This window comes from Polypterus senegalus, chromosome 11 (assembly GCF_016835505.1).
Source record: "Polypterus senegalus isolate Bchr_013 chromosome 11, ASM1683550v1, whole genome shotgun sequence".
NCBI lineage: Eukaryota > Metazoa > Chordata > Cladistia > Polypteriformes > Polypteridae > Polypterus > Polypterus senegalus.
Genome location: NC_053164.1, coordinates 147,911,911 through 147,934,855, shown reverse-complemented (window position 1 = coordinate 147,934,855; position 22,945 = coordinate 147,911,911). Strand labels below are relative to the sequence as shown.

At 38.9% G+C, this 22,945-nt stretch overlaps 1 protein-coding gene across 3 annotated transcripts in view; it reads left to right on the top strand.

Annotated features, from left to right (window-relative positions):
- The window catches only part of mdm1 (Mdm1 nuclear protein), a 126,894-nt gene that overhangs the window by 20,887 nt on the left and 83,062 nt on the right, over positions 1–22,945 (top strand). For 2 of the 3 annotated variants that reach the window (XM_039769780.1, XM_039769781.1), the window contains exon 4: positions 1,656–1,790. The exons of the other annotated variant lie outside the window; for it this stretch is intronic. In XM_039769780.1, coding sequence (XP_039625714.1) covers positions 1,656–1,790 — 135 coding nt within the window. The remainder of the gene's footprint in view (positions 1–1,655; positions 1,791–22,945) is intronic. 3 annotated transcript variants of the gene reach the window in all.

Below are 22,945 nucleotides of genomic sequence, written 5' to 3'. Positions count from 1 at the left end.
ACTAAGTGCACGCAAGAGCAGGAGTCATCCGTTTTAACAAGCAGCGTATTGCACTGATACGAAATAGCCTGCCCATTTATTTATTTAGGAATGGATAAATAAATTAAGATTTTGTACAAATAATGTTTTTAATTTTTCTTCCTCGATGGATTCTGGAACCCCGACCAACAGCTGCTCGCACCCCAACAGCTGCTCGCACCTCAAAGAAGATAGATATATAGATATCTATGCCAGCAACACTCCTGACAATGACAAAAGAATTACATTGTCAATCATGTTACGTTATTATTAAAATGTTTCCTTTTCTTTTTCATTACTTCTTTAACACACTACTTCTCCGCTGCGAAGCGCGGGTATTTTGCTAGTAAAAGATAGAGTAGACGACAAACTAGAACGTCGTAAAGAATTCAGAAATGTTGGCAAAATACTCATGCATAGTAGGTTAGAGATAACGAAAGTACTAAAATTCAAAAGTCTCAAAAAAATGATAAAGATTGCATTAGCGCAAACAAACAAAAATTATTACTCTGTGAAATAATGGAACAGTGAAAAGAGATCAAATATATTATTCAGATTTAAACTTTGTCGGAGACTTGTAGAACGTCTTTTTCGTATTGCCATCAGGGAAAATTAGTGTTTCTTCCCAATGAAGAGGCATATCTGTGGGAATTAAAAAATGTGTTGTTTGGTGAAAGTGAAATCCACAAACGTGAGCGTCAGTGATACAAAGTGGCCCTGAGTTGGTGAGCAAAGCCCCCTAGTTCTTCATTAATTTTAAAATTATCAGAGTACTCAGACAATCATGAATTAACAGTTTGTAGGTGGTAGGCAATTCAATGAATTGATTATTCCAAACTGGGAGCTGTTTGAGAGGCTACTAACATCTTCCAGTTCACACTCAATTAACTGTTAGCAAAGATTTTGCTACTTCTGATTGTAATTCGTAAACCTAAAAGTTTCTAAAGAATTACCTAACTGCTAGTTGCAATGATTCGTGGTGAATATTAGGTCATTGTGGTGCTTTGTTGATTACTTAGTGTTTTACAAACATTAGGTTTTTATAATCATCGGGTCATTCACCCATGAGATTGTTTGTTTGTTTGTTTGTTTTTAGTGTAATTTAAATATTAAATACATGTTCATTCACTATACAGTATATACATAATGACATACACTGGCACACTTAGGGTGCTGTTTATTCCATTCAGTTGAAGATAAATTAAGTGACTTGTTTATCTTGTTTGCCTATTTTACTGTTATGGTTATAAAGATAATTTAACTTAGTATGATTTTAAGCATCTGTACAAGTGAGTTGGGGCTGCACAGGTTCGTGCCTAGTGATTGTAGTGAATGTTGAGTTATCACCCTTGCACATGTCCCTACTGACATAACAAAAACTTATATTGGGGATCTGTTTCCATTGGGATGAACTTGGTCAAAATTGGTCAGATTGTCTATTTTTAATTTAAGTGTTCTAGTTTTCCCCAAAAAAATGCTTTGGAAACATTTTTTTCCTTCCTCATATAGAATTACAGAATAAAATGTCTTTATTTTGCAACATAGTGCACTTAGTCAATTTCCTATATGTGGAACGTTTTTAATTTTAAATTGTATGTTTGCTTTGTCTAATCAATCAGCATAACCTTGTTTTGTAGGTTCATAGATCTTTGCAAAAGAAAGCTGGTCTCAGATCAGCTGATCTTAAGAATATGGGTCATGCTACAGAGTATCAAAGACAGTACTTTTGGAAGATGCTTCCTGAAGCCTCTCCTGTGCTTTCTGCTGAACAGGTAATGGCAAACGGTGACTGTTGTCTAAACATGCACTGTTTTCAGTATTCTGTGTGAACAATATAGGCAAGTGTTTCATTTTGCTCACTTGGCATTTTTCTTCTTTCAATATTAACACTTTTATTCTTTTCTTCCTTCATGTTATAATTATTAACTTGGATTAGTAAACTACCTTTGCTATCTTCCATGTTATCCTTATATTTGATTACAGTGGAGTGAGCCGAGTTGTGTTTCACAGTGGTGTTACCATTTTTTTAATTTAAAAAATTTGAAGTAGATAAGATCAGATATTTATTTACAAGACAGGGAAAATTAGTGAAATAATAGATACATGCTGTGCATAAGTCTTTTGTCTTCCTGAAAGCTTTTCATAATAGTTGATAAATGCTGTGGTGGATGAATTTGTTTAAATCCCAAAACTTCCTACATTTTTAATCATTCTTAGTCTGCTATCCTGTGATTGAAGTAATTGTTTCTATGAAACAGTATGTATTTAATATAAGTAATGTTACCACCACAAACCTTTTTAAAACAGTTGACAATATAACGTTTGTAATTCTCATACATGCATCATGCTTGTATGTAAAATATGCATTGTATCAGACACCATTCCGTATTTTGAATGTGTGTGAACTTTACTATATGGATGTCATGACACCAGAATTTTTGTATTCAATATCCATACAAATGATGTTTCATGATACTCAATACCTATTCAGTACCACTACAAACACATAGTCCCATTCAACTTTTTATTGAAAGGTGTGGTCTGCTGAGATATCTTTCTGTCATTTTGATTATTGCATTACTATTTGGCATAATGGCAGCAAATAGAGTTTAGATAGGCATTGTGGTCTATGTATATACTTTGTGTTTAAATGCTAAGGCTATATTCTGGTTGAAATCTTTGTATTTCTAATTAGACAGTAATGTTTACTTACTTCAGCTATTCATTTAGAAGTGGAGTCAAAAGGCGGATACCTTTGAGCCTCATCAATGCTTCTATGCTAGTGTCGTTAGGAACATTTACTAATTCAGGGTTTTTTAGTATTGTAATCTGCATCTCCTGTAGGTCTTTATCAGCTCAATTTAAAAACAGTCCTTTTTACCTTTGTTTCATAGGGTGTGAAACATTTTTACATAATATGTGTGTTTTGCATTTCACATTTTCACAAGCATAGCTGGCAATTCTTTCAGCCTGTCTCACTCCCACATTATCGTCATAGCTAACAGCAATTTCACTTTTGGATTTTTTTTAGCAATTTGGATTAGGGATGCTCAACCTATATGTATAAATACAGTAAAAGCAGCATTAGAATAGTGGTATTTCTATCAAATAGTTACCCAGCTATAATTTAAGTGATGTAGTAGCGTCATTCATTAGTGTTACAATACATTACAGGGATTGAATTTAAACATTTTATTTAATAAACATTGGGAGTCCTCCAGTGTAACAACAAATGGGGGGAGGATTGTATCATTTTTAAAAGGGGATTTCGGCATAGGGTTTATAAAGATGTTGTAACCCTGGGGTACCTGATTTATTCTACTATGTGCACATTCTAAATTTATAATTGAATATGTTCTCGCCAATAAAAAAAAAAACAAACTGCTGTTTAAAATCAAAACTAAAAATAAAAAATATTATAGTTTTACTGTTAGTGAAATCCCAGGTAATTTAGGATATTTTAATTTAAACAAACTCTTTAAAGCTACTTTAAAAACACGTTGTTACAAAAATTTGGTTTGTCAGAAAATCCCTCTAAGTTCTTAACATTTTCTTCTGTAACATTTGCTTTTGTAAAATTTCTAACACTAGGGGGTTCCGCCCCCTGCTCGCTCCTTCAACGTATATATGTGACACTGGTTAAAGTATCTATCCATCCATTATCCCACCCGCTATATCCTAACTACAGGGTCACGGGGGGCCTGCTGGAGTGAATCCCAGCCAACACAGGGAGCAAGGCAGGAAACAAACCCCGGGCAGGGCACTAGCCCACCGCAGGGCGCACACACACACACACACACCCACACACACCCACGGGACAATTTAGAACCTAATCTAACCTGCATGTCTTTAGACTGTGGGAGGAAACCAGAGTACCCGGAGGAAACCCACACAGACACGGGGAGAACATGCAGGGAGGACCCGGGAAGCGAACCCGGGTCTCCTAACTACAAGGCAGCAATGCTACCACTGCGCCACCGTAATATTTAACAGATAATTCAAATTGAATCAATGTCATAAAATCCTGGTGATTTAATATTCTGGATTGTTTTGCATTTGTCCAATTTTTTATTTTATGTGTGGAATCAAACTTAATAGTTTTATATTAATATTGTTTCAAGACTCCTGTGAAACACCCTTTGTTGTAATATCTTCAAAGTACTGTACCTTATTTAAGTGATAAGTATTCCTTAGCCTTATTAAGAATAGTAAATGGATGTGAATTGTAATTGGAGTCGTGTGTTACATTCACTAATGTACCTTTCAAATATCTTATGTATGTGCTTTCACTGCATTCATTGCATTTTAGGAGTTCTACTAATGAACGTTAGTTTGACTAGTATTTAGCAAATGGCTATGTTGTTTTGCTCGTCCTGCTGACTGGCATAGTCTCAGTGCTTTGTGGTTTGAAACACTAAATTAATTTTATTTAGGTATAAACAAATTTAAGCATGTCATTTCACTGCCAAAGTAGATAAGCCAAATAGCCACTGTGTTTGAAATTTACATTTAGTTTTACTTGCTACACTGTTAGCACAGCCAGTCTCCACAGTCCCCCGTGACCCTGAACTGCCTATATTGGTTAGAAAGTGAATACTTCAACAGAAATCTCTAGACATTCTTAGTACAATCTGAGAATAAATGCAAAGGCTCCTTTCCTTTCTGGAGACTGTGTAGGTCAAAGTTTTAAAAAGTGATTCATCTCACCATAATTTTGACTCCTCTACAATTATGTGACACTTCATGTTGAATGGTTAAAAACTGTTATCTCATCAGTCTGTGTTCTCAAAGTCTATTTCTGGACTGACTCTGTAAGTATCAATAATGAAAGCCTGTGTAAATGTCTGTGGCATTTTTAATTTTTTTAAATCGTAATCCATATGATTACTACAGTTGCATGCTGAAATTCTCCTGCCTCAAACACAAAACATTTACAAATAGACTCCTGCTTTTTTTTTTTTTTGACATATGATCCAGTACTGGATCATCACTGTTAGTAATTTTCATATACAGTTCTTGCTCATGTTTTTCTAATGTTTTTATTACTGTGCTTTCCAAAGTACTTTGTGTACTTGGCAGTCACGCATGAGTTTAGTATGGACTTTCACTCAATACTAACGAAACAGTAAAAAGGCTAGTACTGTTTATATATGTTTTTGGAAATTTATCGACTTGGTACCCAAGTAGTAGTTCTTGTGAAATTCTTACTTGTATTAGCTCTTAAATTAAAAAGGTCTTTAAATACCAAAATTACTATTTCAGTCACCCACTCTAACTTGATATGAGCCCCGGATAGTTTTTTTAGCACATGTTGTCAGTAGTATAAAACCTCTGTGCTTCCAAGCTACCTGTTAAGAATGTTTATTGTAAGAAATCTGCAATACAAAATACAAAATAAATTTTCGCTGTTATGCATGTTATAAGTGTTGTTGGCGATGGAAAACCAGTACCATCTTGGCTTCGTTTTCTTCATTATAGAAGTTTGCATCTTCATTATAGAGGTTTGCTTTAAGATGCAACAAACCAGGGCTAATTCTTGAATGTGCAAAGATAAACATATGCTTGCAAACTAATTAGACTTTCTCAAATTAGATAGTGAATCAGGTTATACTGTAAATACAACTTTTCTGTTATTAGAATTATTGTGATATGGAAAATTGATGGAAAACCAGCTATGTTCAGTCTGAGAGGGGGAATTACACTATAAAGAGAGCAAACAAATTATAAATTGGAAAAATAGTATTTTTTTTCTGTTTTTCTGGTTTCAGTTAATCTTTCTGACTAAAAATAAATAACTGTCGAGGAAAGAAGATACAATAATATCCTGTATTACCTTCCTTGTCAAGGAGCCCAAAAAATGTAACGGATTCTCTCATCTGCTGTAAGGTTTTAATGAACAAGACATATTGTATAACCCTTTTCTTTACCCAGGGTTTGAAGGAAGTCCCATGAGTGTTGTATATGTTTTGCATTAAGGGTGTTACCTTGAGGCCTTAGCCCCAGTGTGAGCGATATGCAGTACATACCCCATGTAAGATGCCTCTTGAAGCCTTTATGATTGTGATGATTTTGCAATGAAATCCGACAGAGTTGCTGAGTTTAATAATGCAGTTTAGGTAATTAAACGTATAATACAAAATGTTTAGGTAAATTATTCCAGTAGTAATATATTGTTATACTGATATCCGTTCTGGTCTAACCAACATTTCTTATCCAAAATATATCACACTTAAGAATGGTGTCCGTGAATGTACCCTAAATTAGTGCAAAGTGGTTGTGATAGCTCTCTGGCTACACTGAAATTTGTAATTCAGAATGCACACCATTCTGGATAGTCTAATTTTTAAGAGTAAACTGTTCATAGTTTAAAAAAAAAATAGGAAACTCACACTCTTTCTCTTCATAACTTGCCTATGTAACTTTAGAAAATCTTATTTATTGCGAGAATCTGAACAGAACTGTACTGTTTTTATTGGAGAGTCAGTATTTCAGGTGATGATGATAAGACAGTGGGTCATCACTAATTGAACATTGTCTTTGAAAAACTTTAGCAGACCATCCTGTTTGCATTATGAGCAATTATCAGATGTTTAATGACAATACATTTGTATTGTTGGCTGCACAGGTAGCATCCTTTTATAGAAACTTTGTGTTCTCCTTGTTTTTGTTTTGATCTTATTATACTGGTTTAAATTAATTTTAGGATTAGATTTGAGATAGCTTCTGGCTTGCCTCTAATAGTGTCCACTTGAAAATTATATAAATAAGTCTTGGATTTCCCAGTGATCTGCTGCTGTCAGTTCTGCCAAACCCCCCCCCACCCCCCTCACCCCCCTCGTCTCATTCACTGGTGAAGAAACATGTCTTGGTGTTAAAGAAAGCTCAGCAAGTAATTTGTTTCACTATCTGCGAACTAACTACTGCACAAAATATATAAAGAATATGATAAGCTTTGGGAATCCACTATCTGCAATAATCCCCCAAAAATGGTATTTTTTTTTCTTCACTGGGAGAGGCTGATCTTCCATTCAAATGAACAGCACACTAGGAACGATGTCTTCCTTTTTTACATTCAATGCTGTTTTCCGGATGCAACTGTTAATATTATATCAGAAAATTAGCACATTTATCTTTTTACCATTACAAAATTTAGCAATTAGTATAATCCTAATTTGAAGTGTGTGTGGGATTTTTTTATTTTAAATTTAAAAAAAGTCTTATTAAGATAAGTCTCATCCTATGGTCAGGTGGCCAGGGAGGATGTTCCAGGGCAAAAGCTGCCCAATTCCTAACTGGGCGTTCTACTTGACATAAAGTCTTATTATTTTTATCTTCATTTTAGGTCATTCGATGCAATTGGTCTCGTAGACATTCCATTATCACAAATGGTTGCATAGTGCTTTTGTTAGTTGGTGGTGGTGTAAAACATTGCCATAGAGAAATCAGAAAAGAAAACTAAGAAAAATTGGGAATAATGTCCGCTCATCCAAAAAGTACATGATATTGTAATGCATAGATTCAAGATTCAATTCTTTATTGTCATGTGTACAAGTATAGGTTCCATATACATTGAAATGCTTGCATGTACCACTGCAGACAGAAAACAAACATCAGAGGTGAAATTAATATAGAATACATGCAAAAAGTGACAGCACATGCATGCGCAAGATAGCAGCAGCAGCAACAGCAGTAGTAGTAGTAGTAGGAGTAGCATTGGAGGTGACAAGATTGATGAGCCTAACTGCAGTTGGGTAAAAACTGTTCCTGAATCTGGTGGTGCATGTTCAGATGGACTTCAGATGCTTCCCAGGTAGGAGGAATGTGAAAAGTGACAGTCCAGGATGGCTGGAGTCCCACCTGATACTGTTTACCTACGGCAGTGTGTGGTGTGGATGTCATGAATTGCAGGGAGCTGAGTGCCTGTGATCTGCTGTGCTGTTTTCACCATATGCTGCAGAGCTGTGCAATCCTGAACTGAACAGCTGCTTCAACAGGATGCAATGCATCCTGTGAGGATGGATTCCTCAGCACACCTGTAGAATCTGCACAGGGTTATAAGTGACAGCTGGCCTTCCTCAGTTTTTTGAGGAGGTAAAGGCATTGTTAGACTTTCCTAACTCCTGCTGAAATGTGACTTGACCATTTAAGGTCATCAGTGAAGGTCCTGGAAGTTTCTAACCTGCTCCATAGCCTCCCCTCCAACGTAACTGAGATGATGCTCTCTCACCTGCTTGCAAAAATCCACAATCTGTTCCTTAGTTTTGCTAACATTGTGGGTGAAGTTACTGTTCTGGCACCATTCTGCCAGAAGTCTGACCTCCTGTCTGTTAGCTGTCTCATCACCCTTGCTGATCAAACTAATTAAAGTGGTATCATCAGCAAACATAAGGACGAAATTAGAGTTGTACTTAGCTACGCAAAGAGAGTAATGCAGAGGACTCGGCATACTGCTATGTGGGGTACCAGTGTTGGTGATGATGGTGGATGGGGGTTTTTCCACCAATATGCATATGCTCAGTTATGGCAGTGAGGGAAGTCCAGGACCCAGTTATACGGTGATGAGCTGAGCCCTGGATCCAGGGGTTTAGCAATGAGCTGGGATGGGATGATGGTGTTAAATGCATATTTGTAGTCCAAAAACAGCAACTTGGCATAATCGTTCATGTTCTCTAGGTGAGACAGTAGTAGTATGAAAAACTATGGAAATGGCAATCCTCACTGGACCTGTTGCAATGGTAGGCAAACAGAAGGGGATCCAAACTGTCAGGGATGATGTCCTTAATGTGTTTCAGTACCAGCCTCTCAAAGCACTTCATGGCTATGGGAGTAAGTGCTACTGGGCGGTAATCATTAAGACAGTCCACGTTATTTTTCTTTGATTCAGGAATGGCTGTTGTGCTCTTGGAGCAGGTGGGGACAGATGCAACTCTCAAAGATGTGTTAAAAATGTCCATAAAGACTGCTTTGTGAATGCTGACTTGGGAGAAAATGCTCCTCACGTCATCCTCGGAGATCCTAAAGCTAGAGTCTTGCACTGCTGCGGGAAGTCATACAAGCCTGACTCAGTTATTGGGTGTAAAACACATTCAGCTCATCCGGAAGTGAAGCAGCAGTAGTGGTAGCAGTGTATGTCCAGGGTTTGTAATCTGTAATTCACTGGATGCCCTGCCACATCTGATGTGTGTCTACTGTGCTGTTAAACTGAGAGTCCAGTTTGTGGGCATACTGGTGCTTTGCATGTTTGATGGCTTTCTGGAGATACCTGCTCTTTTTGTATGCTCGCATATCTCCGGAATAAAATGCACCACTGCATTCATGGATCAGCCATTGGACTTATGCACACATCCAGGGCTTCTAGTTTGGAAATAGGCATACAGACTTTCTGGGCACACGGTCATCCATACATTTCCTGATTTAAGCCTATCACGACTGTGGCATACTTGGTCAGATTATTGGAGGATTATTTGTCACTATCCAATGATTCAAAGCAGTTTCTTCTCTACTGCCAGGGTCCATCAATGCACCTCTCACAGGGTCGGCTCTGCGAGCTTCAGCTGCTTCTGGTAAACTTGCACAGAGCGATGATCTGATCATCCAAGATTTGGGTGTTTCTTTGTGTGCTGGGTAGCCGTGATCTAGCATGTTAGCACCCCTGGTGGGACAGGAAATGTGCTGGTAATATTTGGAGTAAACCGATCTGACATTTGCTTTGTTAAAGTCTCCTGTGAGGATGACCAGTCCTTCAGGTTGTGTGTTTTTACATTCTCTAATGAGGCTGTACAATTCCTTAAGTATGATGCTGGTGGTAGCTTTCAGGGTGGGGGAGGGGGACGGGGTGTGTAAACACAGCTGTAATCTTCCTAGGCAGGTAGAGGTGCTAGCATTTAGATGAGCAGACATTCTAGGTCTGCTGAACAACTTTGTGAAAGGACTTCCACATCTCTACACCTCGCTTTGTTGACGATGAAACATACCCCACCACCCCTCTCCTTCCCAGAGTAGTCCACCCAGTCAGTGTGATGGATAGAAAATCTGTCCAGCTGGACAATTGAATCTGACGTGCAGGCGGTGAGCCATGTCTCTGTGAGGCAGAAAGCACAGCAATTCCATAGATCTGGCTAGAAACGAAATGTACTGCAGAAATCATCCAGTTTGTTATCCAAAGACTGGGCATTGGGCAGGAAAATGCTGAGCAGTGGAAGTCGTAGTCCTCTGTTTTTTTGTTCTTGCTCGGATCATGGCACGCCTGCCATATTTTCTCCTTTGCATCATTCAGGCATAGTCGGATGAGTCACGTCTGCCATGTTGGTCTTGGGTTATTGTGGTGAATAGTTCTGGGTTGATAACCTCAAAAGTGGTGATTTTAGATAGATAGATAGATACTTTATTAATTCCAAGGGGAAATTCACATAATCCAGCAGCAGTATACTGATACAAAGAAACAATATTAAATTAAATAGTAATAAAAATGAAAAGAATTAAAATAAAATTAATGTTCGCATTTACTCCCTTGGGTGGAATTGAAGAGTCGCATAGTGTGGGGGAGGAACGATCTCCTCAGTCTGTCAGTGGAACAGGACAGTGACAAAAATCTGTCACTGAAGCTACTCCTCTGCCTGGAGATGACACTGTTAAGTGGATGCAGTGGATTCTTCATGATTGACAGGAGTTTGCTTAGTGCCCGTCGCTCTGCCACAGATGTTAAACTGTCCAACTTTAATCCTACAATGGAGCCTGCCTTCTTAACAAGTTTGTCCAGGCGTGAGGCGTCTTTCATCTTTATGCTGCCACCCCAGCACACCACCGCGTAGAAGAGGGCACTCGCCACAACTGTCTGGTAGAACATCTGCAACATCTTACTGCAGATGTTGAAGGATGCCAACCTTCTCAGAAAGTATAGTCTGCTCTGAGCTTTCTTACATAGAGCATCAGTATTGGCAGTCCAGTCCAATTTGTCATCCAGCTGCACTCCCAGATATTTAAGGTCTGCACCCTCTGCACACAGTCACCTCTGATGATCACAGGGTCCATGAGGGGCCTGGGCCTCCTAAAATCCACCACCAGCTCCTTGGTCTTGCTGGTGTTAAGGTGTAAGTGGTTTGAGTCGCACCATTTAACAAAGTCTTTGATTAACTTTCTGTACTCCTCCTCCTGCCCACTCCTGATGCAGCCCACAATAGCAGTGTCATCAGCTTAACTTTTGCACGTGGCAGGACTCGAGTCATATTGGAAGTCTGATGTATATAGATTGAACAGGACCGAGAAAGTACAGTCCCCGCGGTGCCCCTGTATTGCTGCACACAATGTCAGACCTGCAGTTCCCAAGACGCACATATTGAGGTCTGTCTGTAAGATAGTCCACAATCCATGCCACAGGTGTGAATCTACTCCCATCTCAGTCAGCTTGTCTCTAAGGAGCAGAGGTTGGATGGTGTTGAAGGCGCTAGAGAAGTCCAAAACATAATTCTTACAGCACCACTGCCTCTGTCCAGGTGGGAGAGGGATCGATGAAGCATATAGATGATGGCATCCTCCGCTCCCACCTTCTCCTGGTATGCGAACTGCAGAGGGTCGAGGGCGTGACGGACCTGTGGCCTCAGGTGGTGAAGCAGCAGCCGCTCCATGGTCTTCATCAGATGTGACGTCAGAGCAACAGGCCGGAAGTCATTCAGCTCACTAGGACGTGATACCTTTGGGACAGGAGTGATACAAGATGTTTTCCAAAGCCTGGGACTCTCCCTGTTCCAGGCTCAGGTTGAAGATGCGCTGTAGAGGACTCCCCAGTTCCAACGCACAGGCCTTCAGCAATCGTGGCGATACACCATCTGGACCCGCTGCTTTGCTGGCACAAAGTCTTTTCAGCTCTCTGCTCACCTGGGCTGCTGTAATTGTGGGTGGGGATGTCTCACCTATGCTGGTATCAGCAGAAGGATGGTTGGAGGATGCAGTACCGAGGTGAGAGTGGGTTACTGTGATCAAACCTATTAAAGAAGTTGTTCATTTGGTTTGCTCTCTCCACGCCTGTCTCGATGGCGGCACCCGCTCGAGCTGCAGCCAGTGATAATCTTCATCCCATCCCACACTTCCTTCATACTGTTGTTCTGCAACTTCTGCTCCAGCTTTCTCCTGTACTGCTCTTTCGCCCTGAGCTGGACTCGAGTTCCTTCTGCACGCACTTCAGCTCATGCTTATCACCACCTTTAAAAGCCCTTTTCTTCTGGTTCAAAAGGCCCTTGATGTCACTTGTAATCCATGGCTTGTTGTTAGCATAGCAGCATACTGTTCTTACTGGAACTACAATGTCCATACAGAAGTTGATGTAATCAGTTGTGCATTCAACAGCCTCTTCAATGTTCTCACTATGTGATCTCAGCAATATATCCCAGTCTGTAGTTCCAAAGCAGTCTCTCAGAGCCTGCTCTGCCTCAGGGTACCACTTCCTGAATGAGCGTGTGGTTGTAGGTAGCCCTCACTCTTGGTTTGTATTGAGGCTGAAGCAGAACCAGGTTATGATCTGCTTTCCCAAGCGCAGGCAGTGGGGTGGCGCTGTATGCGCCTTTAACGCTTGCATATAGTAGGTCAATAGTCCTGTTTCCCCGAGTGTTACAATCCACATACTGGGAGAAGGCAGGTAATGTTTTATCCAGCGTTACATGGTTAAAGTCTCCAGCGATTAGCACAAGTGCCTCAGGGTGCTGCGTTTGTAACTTAGCAACTGCGGAATGGATGATGTCACTCGCCATCTCCGCTCGCTTGAGGGGATGTAAACAATAACAGCAATCACGTGTCCAAACTCTCTGGGCAAGTAATAGGGGCGCAGACTTACGGCCAACAGTTCGATGTCCCTGCAGCAAGTGGAGATTTTAACGCTTACATGTCCTGAGTTGCACCACTTTGTATTGACATAGAGAGCGAGTCCTCCTCCTTTCTTCTTTCCACAGGTACTTGCGTCTCTGTTCGCTCTAACTGTGCTAAACCCGGGTAGCTCCACGTTAGCATCTGGGATGATAGACGTTAGCCACGTTTCACTAAAACACAGCAAGCTGCATTCTCTGTAGGTTCTGACATTTTTCACCAGCACAGCCAGTTCGTCGATCTTATTTGGTAGTGAGTTTACATTTCCCAGGATCACAGAAGGCACCGACGGTTTATAACGCCATTTTCTCTCAAGTTGTCTCAATTTAATCTTATTTTTTATCTTTGCGCCGGCTCGGCTGCCCCGATATCGTCTTCTTACCTCGTCAGGTAAATAAGGAACCACACCGCATAAGCATTTCTTCTCAGTGCTTTAAGCTGACTACTTGAATAGGCGATTCTCGGAGTGTAACAATCCATGTCAAATAGTAAAAATGTGTAAAAGTGTCCAGGGAGCAATTCCACATAAAAGAAAGTGGTAGAAGTGATCAGTGAAATAGAGAAAAATAGAGATAAAAAGGTAAAAAGATAAAGTCATATACGGAGCTGCTGGAAAGGCTGCCCCTCGGATGCGGCGCCGGAAATACACAAATTTTTGTGGTCCCTTTACTGTTCTGATGTTTACCAATGTTCATAGGTCGTACGTAATAAAACAGCAAACAGGTAGTACAAACAGTGACATTAACAGAAAAATTGACACAAAAACAAAGTCTACGAGGAGCAACACACAACATGTCCCTTCTCTCTGGTGCCATATTGGAAAGGAGAAAAAAAAACAGCATATGCAGTCTATTTGAAGCAGAACAGAAATTCAATGTCTGAAAAATTTACAATAATCTAGTTGACTAAAAACGTTAAGTGTGAATTAATTTTTCTAATTGGTCTAACTTTTGCAATATTAAGTGAAAAAATACACTTAATATAACCTAGTAATCTAGTTAATGTGCATTATAAGGTTTAAATCAGAGTCCATAATCACACAAGTTCTTATCTTCCACCTTGACTTTGAGTGCCAAGAGGTCAGGTTTATTTTTAAAATCTTCACTATTTACATTTTTCTCAGAAGTAACATTTGTTTTCCTTTGTATAACTTGAGAAAGTTACTGTTCATCCATTCAGTTATCCAAGACAGACATTGGGTCAAAGGGCACAGAGAGTCAGGGTCATTGGGTGCTGTAGTAAATCTGAAATATCGGTAATGTAAAAAATCAGCTATAAAAGCAAAATTGTAACAATGCACGGAATGAACCAACACACAATCGTCTGTGCGGCGCTCTGGAGCATAGGGTGGAACGGGAGGAGAGAGAAGGATGTCCACTCGCTCCCTCCGTCATGCTAGTCTGCTGATTTCTCGTCCAGTTTGCACTGCTTGCTCATGTGCCCACCTCCAACTTGTCACTCGAGTCATTGTCGTCTTTGTACAGTCCAGATGCATCTGTGACTCATGTAGACTTTTCATTGCTCTGTGCGTTTTTGGCTGCCTTTCAATATATAATCCACCAAGACACCCGACCACGGTGGTAGCGACGTGGGAGGGGGGGTGTGTACAAAATGCAGGAGCATCTAACAAGACGCATGTTTGTCGCGGATGTGAATTGCTGTATGTAGCATGTAAAACAGTTTGCTATGGTGCATGTGGTCTTGCGTCGTAACCGAAAACTCGTTTTTTAAAGACTGCTCACTTCATTGTGTTTTAACCTCAGTTGTAAAGGAATGTTTTAAGGATCTCATGGGATACCCCTCGCAAACGGTTTTACACGCTGCATGTGGCGATTCACCTCCGCGAGAAACATGCCTCTATTAACAGTCAACATGGGTCGGAGCTGCATGCGCCATAGGTATCTCACTTGTCGGCGGCTTAGTGAATCCACGCCCCTTCCGGCGTGCTTTCCATGGTTGTCTTGCCTTTCCATGGGTGTCTTACCTTAGTGAATTATATATATATATACTAATAAAAGGCAAAGCACTCACTCACTCACTCACTCATCACTAATTCTCCAACTTCCCGTGTGGGTGGAAGGCTGAAATTTGGCAGGTTCATTCCTTACAGCTTCCTTACAAAAGTTGGGCAGGTTTCATTTCGAAATTCTACGCATAATGGTCATAACTGGAAGCTGTTTTCTCCATTTACTGTAATGGAGATGAGCTGGAACGCCGGGGCGGAGTTTCGTGTGACATCATCACGCCTCCCACGTAATCACGCAGTACATAGAAAACCAGGAAGACCTCCAAAAAGCGCTGAAGAAAACATGCATTATATAATTGAGAAGGCAGCGAAACAATAAGAAGCGAGCGAGTGACATATACAACCATATTCATGAGTTCTGCTACTTCGGAAACAAAGCACGATGTAAACCTACACTTTAAATTAAGTTCACAGACAGGCTGCCGCTGGTGTTTGTAATTTAGTGCCTGCCCATATAAGGCCGTCCGTCAGCGGCAATCCAATAGCAAACTCCCACTAAATATTCACGGGTGAAGGACTGTGTTTATGGAGAGGAAGATGAGATGGTCAGGGTGGTGTTTGGCACAAACTCAGCGAAACTGCGAGAGAAAGTTTTAAGTGCCAGGACTAAGGTAACATTAAATACAGCCATGGACATAGCACGAGATGGCACCAGCACAGCTGGGAACCTTCGATGCATGTACACCGAGCGGCTCACGTGAACTGACACAGTGCACAGATAAAAAGCAACAGTTCCAAAGAGCACTGAACAAAAACCGAATTACACAATTGAAAAGGCAGCAAAAAATATGAAGCGTCTGATACAAACATATTCATAAATCCAGCTACTGCGGAAACAAAGCACACGTTGGAATCCCGCTAAAGGAAGACAGTGTAAAAAAAACCCGTGCATGCAGTGTGTCAGGTCTCAGATAAAGAAGAAGACGAGCTGTTTATTGATGCAGTAAGAAACGAATCGATGAATGAAACCTGTCATCTTTACAACGATTGACAAACACGGAATGTAACTTGAACACAACACATCCTACAAATACGAACCTGATTGAAAGAAATAATGATAATCAAATCCTTGATGACAGCAACACTCAGTAACACTCACAAAACAAATACTGTATATTGACAGTCATGTTACGTTATTTTTAAAATGTTCCCTTTTCTTTTCTAGCTTTTTAACACACTACTTCTCGCAGATACGCGGGGTATATATATGTATATATATATCCCGATCTACATACTCGAATAATGGATACTTTATTCGCCATCAATGATTGTTTTGGTAAAGCCATACTCAGTGTATTCATTAGATGAACGGTAAAAAAGTAAGAGCGAGGGGAGGATGACTTATTGAGGCATGCAGGCTGTAGTGCGCGTCAACTCTATCTGAATTGCGCGATCACATTTGAAAAATATATCTTTTCAAGTTCTATTTAGTCCATATGTGTCAAACTCAAGGGCGGGCCACATCCGCCCGGCGTGTAATTATATCCGCCCCGAGATCATTTTATATACTGTATTATTGTTATTAATGGCCCGGGTATATGAAGCGCTGGTAACACAATAAACTACAGATCCCATAATGCAGCGCTTCAGCTGCCTTGCGAACACTTACGCGTTAATCAAGTCTAGCTTATGATGCTGCAAGTTATTGCGAAGCTAGCTCACACAATGCTGAGAGAAAAGTTGATTCTGAAAATAGAGCCTTTAAAACCGATGGGAGGCTGAGTATATGTTTACTGAACCCGTGTGTCTCATTTGTGGAGCTAATGTGGCTGTAATTACAGAATTTAATCTAAGACGGCACTATGAGACAAAACATCAGGGTAACCTGAATGCAATGCAGAAGATACAGAAAGCAGAATAATTAAATAAGAATCTGACACTTCAGCGGACGTTTTTACCCGTGCACAATCACAAAGTGATTTCAAGTGAAGCTGCTTTTATGGGAGACACAAATGCACCTTGCCCCACTTTCCCTGTTGCCAAGTAATGTTAAACCAAGTCGTCACTACGGTGTTCCCAAAAACGCACTTTGCTGATAAACTGAGCGCACTGAGTTTGCACGGAGCTTTGGTGACTTTGAAGAACAAAAAGTCCGTCTACATGCGGCTCGAACCTTGTGCATGTTTGGTAGCACATATCTGTGTGAGAAGCTCTTCTCAGTGATAAAGACTAACAAAACAGCACACAGGAGTCGCCTCACTGATGAGCACCTGCAATCCATCCTGAGAATCTCCACAACACAGAACCTCACACCAAACATAAACAAACTTGTTGCCAAAAAGATGCCAGGCGTCCAGCTCTAAAATGACATATGAGCAAAGACAACTGAATGATTTGATTTGTTATTGCTGAAAGGAACACATTTTATTTATATTTCCAGGTTTTGTTATGCAGCATGTTCATATTTGAATTTGTATAATTTTGACAGGATATATTTTTATGGAGAGCAAAATCTTTTGGGATATTTAAAATCTAACTTTATTTTTTATATAAAATTACATAAGAGTAAAGAAATTTGAATGTTTGTTCTTTTAACGTTTACTTTATTTCTAACTTGTATAATTTAGACAGGATATATTTTTATGGAGAGCAAAATATTATAAGTTGTTTAAGGTTTGAGTTGATTTATTCACGAATAATATTCCTGTCTGTTTTTACCATTCCTACCAAAGATATTTCTGTCGACTAAATAAAAATTCCTTCTATTTAAAATTTAAATAGAACTTGAACAAATACGATAGTTCATAATATCCACGCAGACTTGCACGTAAGAGCGGGAGTTTTAACAAGCAGCGTATTGCACTGATATGAAATAGCTGTGTGTGTATATATGTAGATATGTATGTATATGTATGTATATGTATGTATATGTATATATATGTTTATATATGTGTGTGTGTATGTATATGTATATATATATATATATATATATATATATATATATATATATATATATATATATATATATATATATATATATATATTTTCAAAATGTTTCCTTTTCTTTTCATTGCTTCTTTAACACACTACTTCTCCAAGTGGTATTTTATAGTATATGTATATATATATATATATATATATATATATATATATATATATATATAGATATATATATATATATATATATATATATATAGATATATATATATATATATAGATATATAGATAGATATATAGATAGATATATAGAGATATAGATATATAGATAGAGATATAGATATATAGATATATAGATATATAGATATAGATATATATAGATATAGATTCTTGAGGTAGAATCTTCATAACTAACAAAAAATTTCCTATGTATTAAATAAGACTGAGTCCAGTTTAGAACATTACCAGATAGACCCACCCATTGGCTAAGACTTTTAATAAGAATGCTATGGTGTATGATGTTCAATGCTGTGCTTAAGTCTAAAAGAATGAGAACTGATGTATTGCCTGCATCAGCATTTACCCGCTAGTCATTACTTGAACCAGTACAGTTTCTGTGCTTCCTTAATTTGGTCAAAAACCTGATTGAAACTTATCAAAAATGTGTTTATTCAAGTAATTATTTAACTGATTAAAACTGCTTTTTTAAGAATTTGACTTAAATGCAGATTAGAAATAGGTTTAAAATTGTTAAAGACAGAAGCATCAAGATTAGTTTTCTTGAGTAGGGGTTTAACTACTGCAGTCTTTAGAGAATCTGGGAAGAACCCAGTATCAAATGACGAGGTATGTATATGAAGTTCACTACAAACTTGCGAAACACTGCAGATTTGGCAGCCTTCTTGAAGAAATAATAGTCATATAGTATAGTACTGGGCATCACAGATGCAAGCTATATCCAGATTTAACGCTGGCCAAGATGGTAACCCAGGTCAGACAAAATTAAGAAATTAAACGGCAATCGCTGATCGGACGTGAAAATGGTGAAATGAAAGAAGCAAATATTAACACAGTATCGACGAGGAAATCTTTCAACAAAAAACAGACTTGTGTAAATTAGAGGAGTGTACACTGAAAACTCTCATAGTGCATAAACTGACATGCACAGACAGCTTCAAGAGATTTGGAGAAAAACCCTCTGCACTTATAGAAACAATGCTCAGCCAGAGAGGCTGAATGTAGGAAATGTGAAAAAGGGACATTTTGCTGTGGTGCAGGATAGTGCAAAGAGTGCAAGCAATACTAGACAGCAGCAATGGAAGAGAGTTCTTTTATGGGAGCAATACAAACTCATAGTGAAGGTCGTGTCTGGAAACTGAAAATTCTGCTAAATCAAAAAGCAACCAGCTTCAAATTAGATACAAGAGCCGTCATTAGTGCTTTTCCAGCATCTATGTACTCCGAAACTAGAAAGGACAAACTTGAGAAACCAAAGAAAATAATTACCAGTCCCAATAATTGGCTATTAAATGTTATGCGAACCTTTAAGGCTTGTTTGCAAAAAGGATGGTTCAAAACACAGGAAGAAGTTTGTGTGGTAACTAACTTGTTGTGTTACTTTTACGTCTTCTGGCCATTCAGAATCTCCAATTTTAATGTCCAGTATGCTTCATTCAGGAAATTGAGAAATAATTTTAAATAATATTTCCCAAGGTCTTTCAAACTTCAGGGATCTTATAAGATAAGATTAACAGAAGGAGCAGCTCCTTACATGCTGTCAACTCCCTGACATGTCTTATTGTCAGTCCTAGATAAGATAAAGGCAGAACTGAAGTGAATAGAGGTCTTGGGAGTAATTTGGGTGGTGGTGGTGCCAAAACCCAATGGTAAAATCTGAATTTTTGTTGATTTTACTAGGCTCAATGAAAATGTAAAACATAAAAGATATGTACTGCTTGCAATAGATGACACACTGGCACAATTATCAGGTGTTGTGGTATTTTCTAAACTAGATGTGACTTGGCTTAATATAGCCTTAAAAGACTTTTGTTTTCACTGATGCATCCCTTTATAGCCTGGGTGGAGTATTGATGCAGCAACAAACTGGTGGTTAATGAAGACCAGTAGTGTGTGTACATATCTAGGAGTTTAAAACTAACTGAAATATTCCAAGATTGAGAAAGAAGTTCTGGCAGTAACATGGTCTCATGAGCAATTAAGGCAGTGACATGGCCCCATAAGCGACTAAGTGTGTATCTGCTTGGGCTGAACTTCACCTTGTGTGTAGACCATAAACCAATGATTTCATTGCCAGACTCCAGACCTTTAAAAAAAAAAATATCCCCCCAAGAATTCTTAGATTCTGCCTGAGACTGTTAAGTTTCAAATACAAAATTATAAACACTTCTGGAAAAGCAGACAGCTAAGTAGATACACTTAGAAAGGCTACCTGTTGGTGTATTGGCCAGAAAGAGCAGATATCAATTTGGGTGATCCACTGTCATTGTAGACAATTACTCAAGATATACTGAAGTTGCAAACCTACTAATGCTGACAACTTCCATGACAATTGAGTGAATTAAGGTCATATTTGCCAAACTTTGTGTCCTGGAGATACTAGTGACTGATAAGCGTCCATAGTTGCTTCATCAGAGTTTGCAGTGTTTGCTGAGGAATGTTATTTTAGCCATGTCACAAGTTGCCCCCACTACCCTCACAGCAATGGAGTTGAGATAGCAGTATGTACAGTAAAGCAAATATTAGATAAAAGCAAAAAATCCTAAGAAAGTTTGGTTGGCCTACAGGTCAACAAGGTCAATCATTCCTGTTTCTCCTTCAACACTCGGGTCAGAATGGACACCTCTTAAAACCTTTCAAAGAAAAGACACAAGGTAAAAGGAAACACCAGTAGGCTTTGTGCCGTAGGAACCAAGTTACCCAAACTATTCTATAACATTTGATTATAAAGTAGGTCATTTCAATAGCAATTGACAAGAAGAATTCATCATTGCAGACTTATTATTTGAGGGTTCTTCTACTCTGCATCTTTCTCTTGCATGATTTGGCTCAAAAACTAATCGATACATCGTCATCTCATAACAGGCTTAAATTTTGCATTTGGTATTTTTCCATCCTGCCGTTTTAGCTATAGACCATCCTCAAGAAACTGTGACACACACATGCCCATCATTGAGATATTGATGTTTTCAATGCCAAATCTAAAGCTTTCACTCCTCCCCCATAGAAGGTAGGTTATGGAGGGGGAGGGTGCAAAGCAAAATGGCAAAAAACATATAAGATATAAAGTGAAAGATCTACCCATTCTAGACCTTGGATAGAAGGTTTGGATCAGAACAGCACAAACAACTGGAACGAACTGTCCAAGGAAGCACACCACCACCCAGATCATATATTGTGAATATTGAACAAGGAAGCTTGCTGTTCTTCCAGAACCAGGACACGATAGAGCAGTGTGTGTCTGTGACCAGATCAGGATAGATCTTTTGTTCTCCTTAAATACTGGACTTTTGACAAAACTAGACAAAATAGAATGACCTGCTGTCAAGAAAATGGCAGAATAAACCTCTTCAGCAGAGTTGGAAGGTTCAAGTAGTCTAGCCTGACCTTCATTTTAGGCAGGGAATGTTATTTTCTAAATATATTGGGGAATCTTGCTGTGGATTAAAGGTTGAAAGTATCTTTATAGTTCTTTATATAGATGATAGTAGGGATTAACAGCAATGGGTGGTTGGTATATAGTGGAACTGGACTGAAGCACTATAGGGTGCTTAAACGGAGCCTGGGAGGAGGAAAAGAGGGGAAAAACAATAAAGAAAGTTTTGTTTGTTCTTTTTGGGGAAAAAAAAAACTATGTGAAGTCTGTTTTGTTGGTCAGTTGCTGGTGCCTATGAACAAAATCCTTTTACAGGTATATGCATAGTCCACAATGCTTATATAGACTCTCCATTATTATGACATACAGTGATGCAACTGCCAAAATGACAGAAAGATCTCATAGCAGGCACTTCTCAAACGCATGGAACCATGTCACTGTCTTTTCTGTTGGACCACTCATTAAAATATACAAATTAATCATTAACTTTCAATTTCCTTGTGTTACTGAGCTCCTGAATGGATAACAGCAATTTTAGTATTTTCTCTTGTCTTGTGTTCAATTGCTTTTGCTCTCTCCTTGAACCACAGAGGTTTAAACTTCACAGGCTGGTAGAATCGGGGGTTGGTGTTTTAGGAAGAAGCCCTGTGCATATTTCCTTTGCATGATTTCTCCACTTTTCACTTCACTACACACTTATAAATTGTCCTCTGAGCACTAGATACACGAGGCAGTGAATGCATGCCCTCTCAGAGTTTTTGATTGTTTTTTGCCAAGTGAGTCACATACTTGATGATGTCAGCTGATACATCGTTAAAACAACATTTATGATATTATGGTAGACGAATACATCTCACACAACACTACCAAGTAACTGGTTTTTGAATTTGGTGAAGCAAGAGTCACCATGTCTTGTTACTACTGAGGGAGTAGTAGTGCACTACCACAAGTACATAGGAGGTCAACATCAATAACAGGCTGGGCTTATCTTGTAACATAGACCAACTATTTAAGAAAGGGCAGAGCAAACTTATTTTTTTTTTTTAGGAGACTGTGTTCATTTAATGTGGCAATTGACAACTTTTACATGTTCTATAACTTTTTGATGGCCTATGTCAGTGATGGCGAACCATTTAGAAACCAAGTGCCCAAACTGCAATCCAAAACCCACTTATTAATCCCTATGTGCCAACATGGCAATTTAACCTGAATACCACCTAAAACTGAACACCAGCATAACCAAGGAGCTGGTGGTGGATTTTAGGAGGCCCAGGCCCCTCATGGACCCCGTGATCATCAGAGGTGAGTGTGTGCAGAGGGTACAGATCTATAAATACCTGGGAGTGCAGCTGGATGATAAATTGGACTGAACTGCCAATACTGATGCTCTGTCTGTCTCTCTACTGAGCTTTTAGTTTAGAAAAGCCACTCATACATTAACATCTTTTGTCTTAAAAGAAAAACATAATAGCGGAGCTTTCAATGATACAAACAACTTTTTGTTGAAAGGTAAAAGTTTGCATTTGGTATGCTTTTGAACAATTAATGTGCTTTTT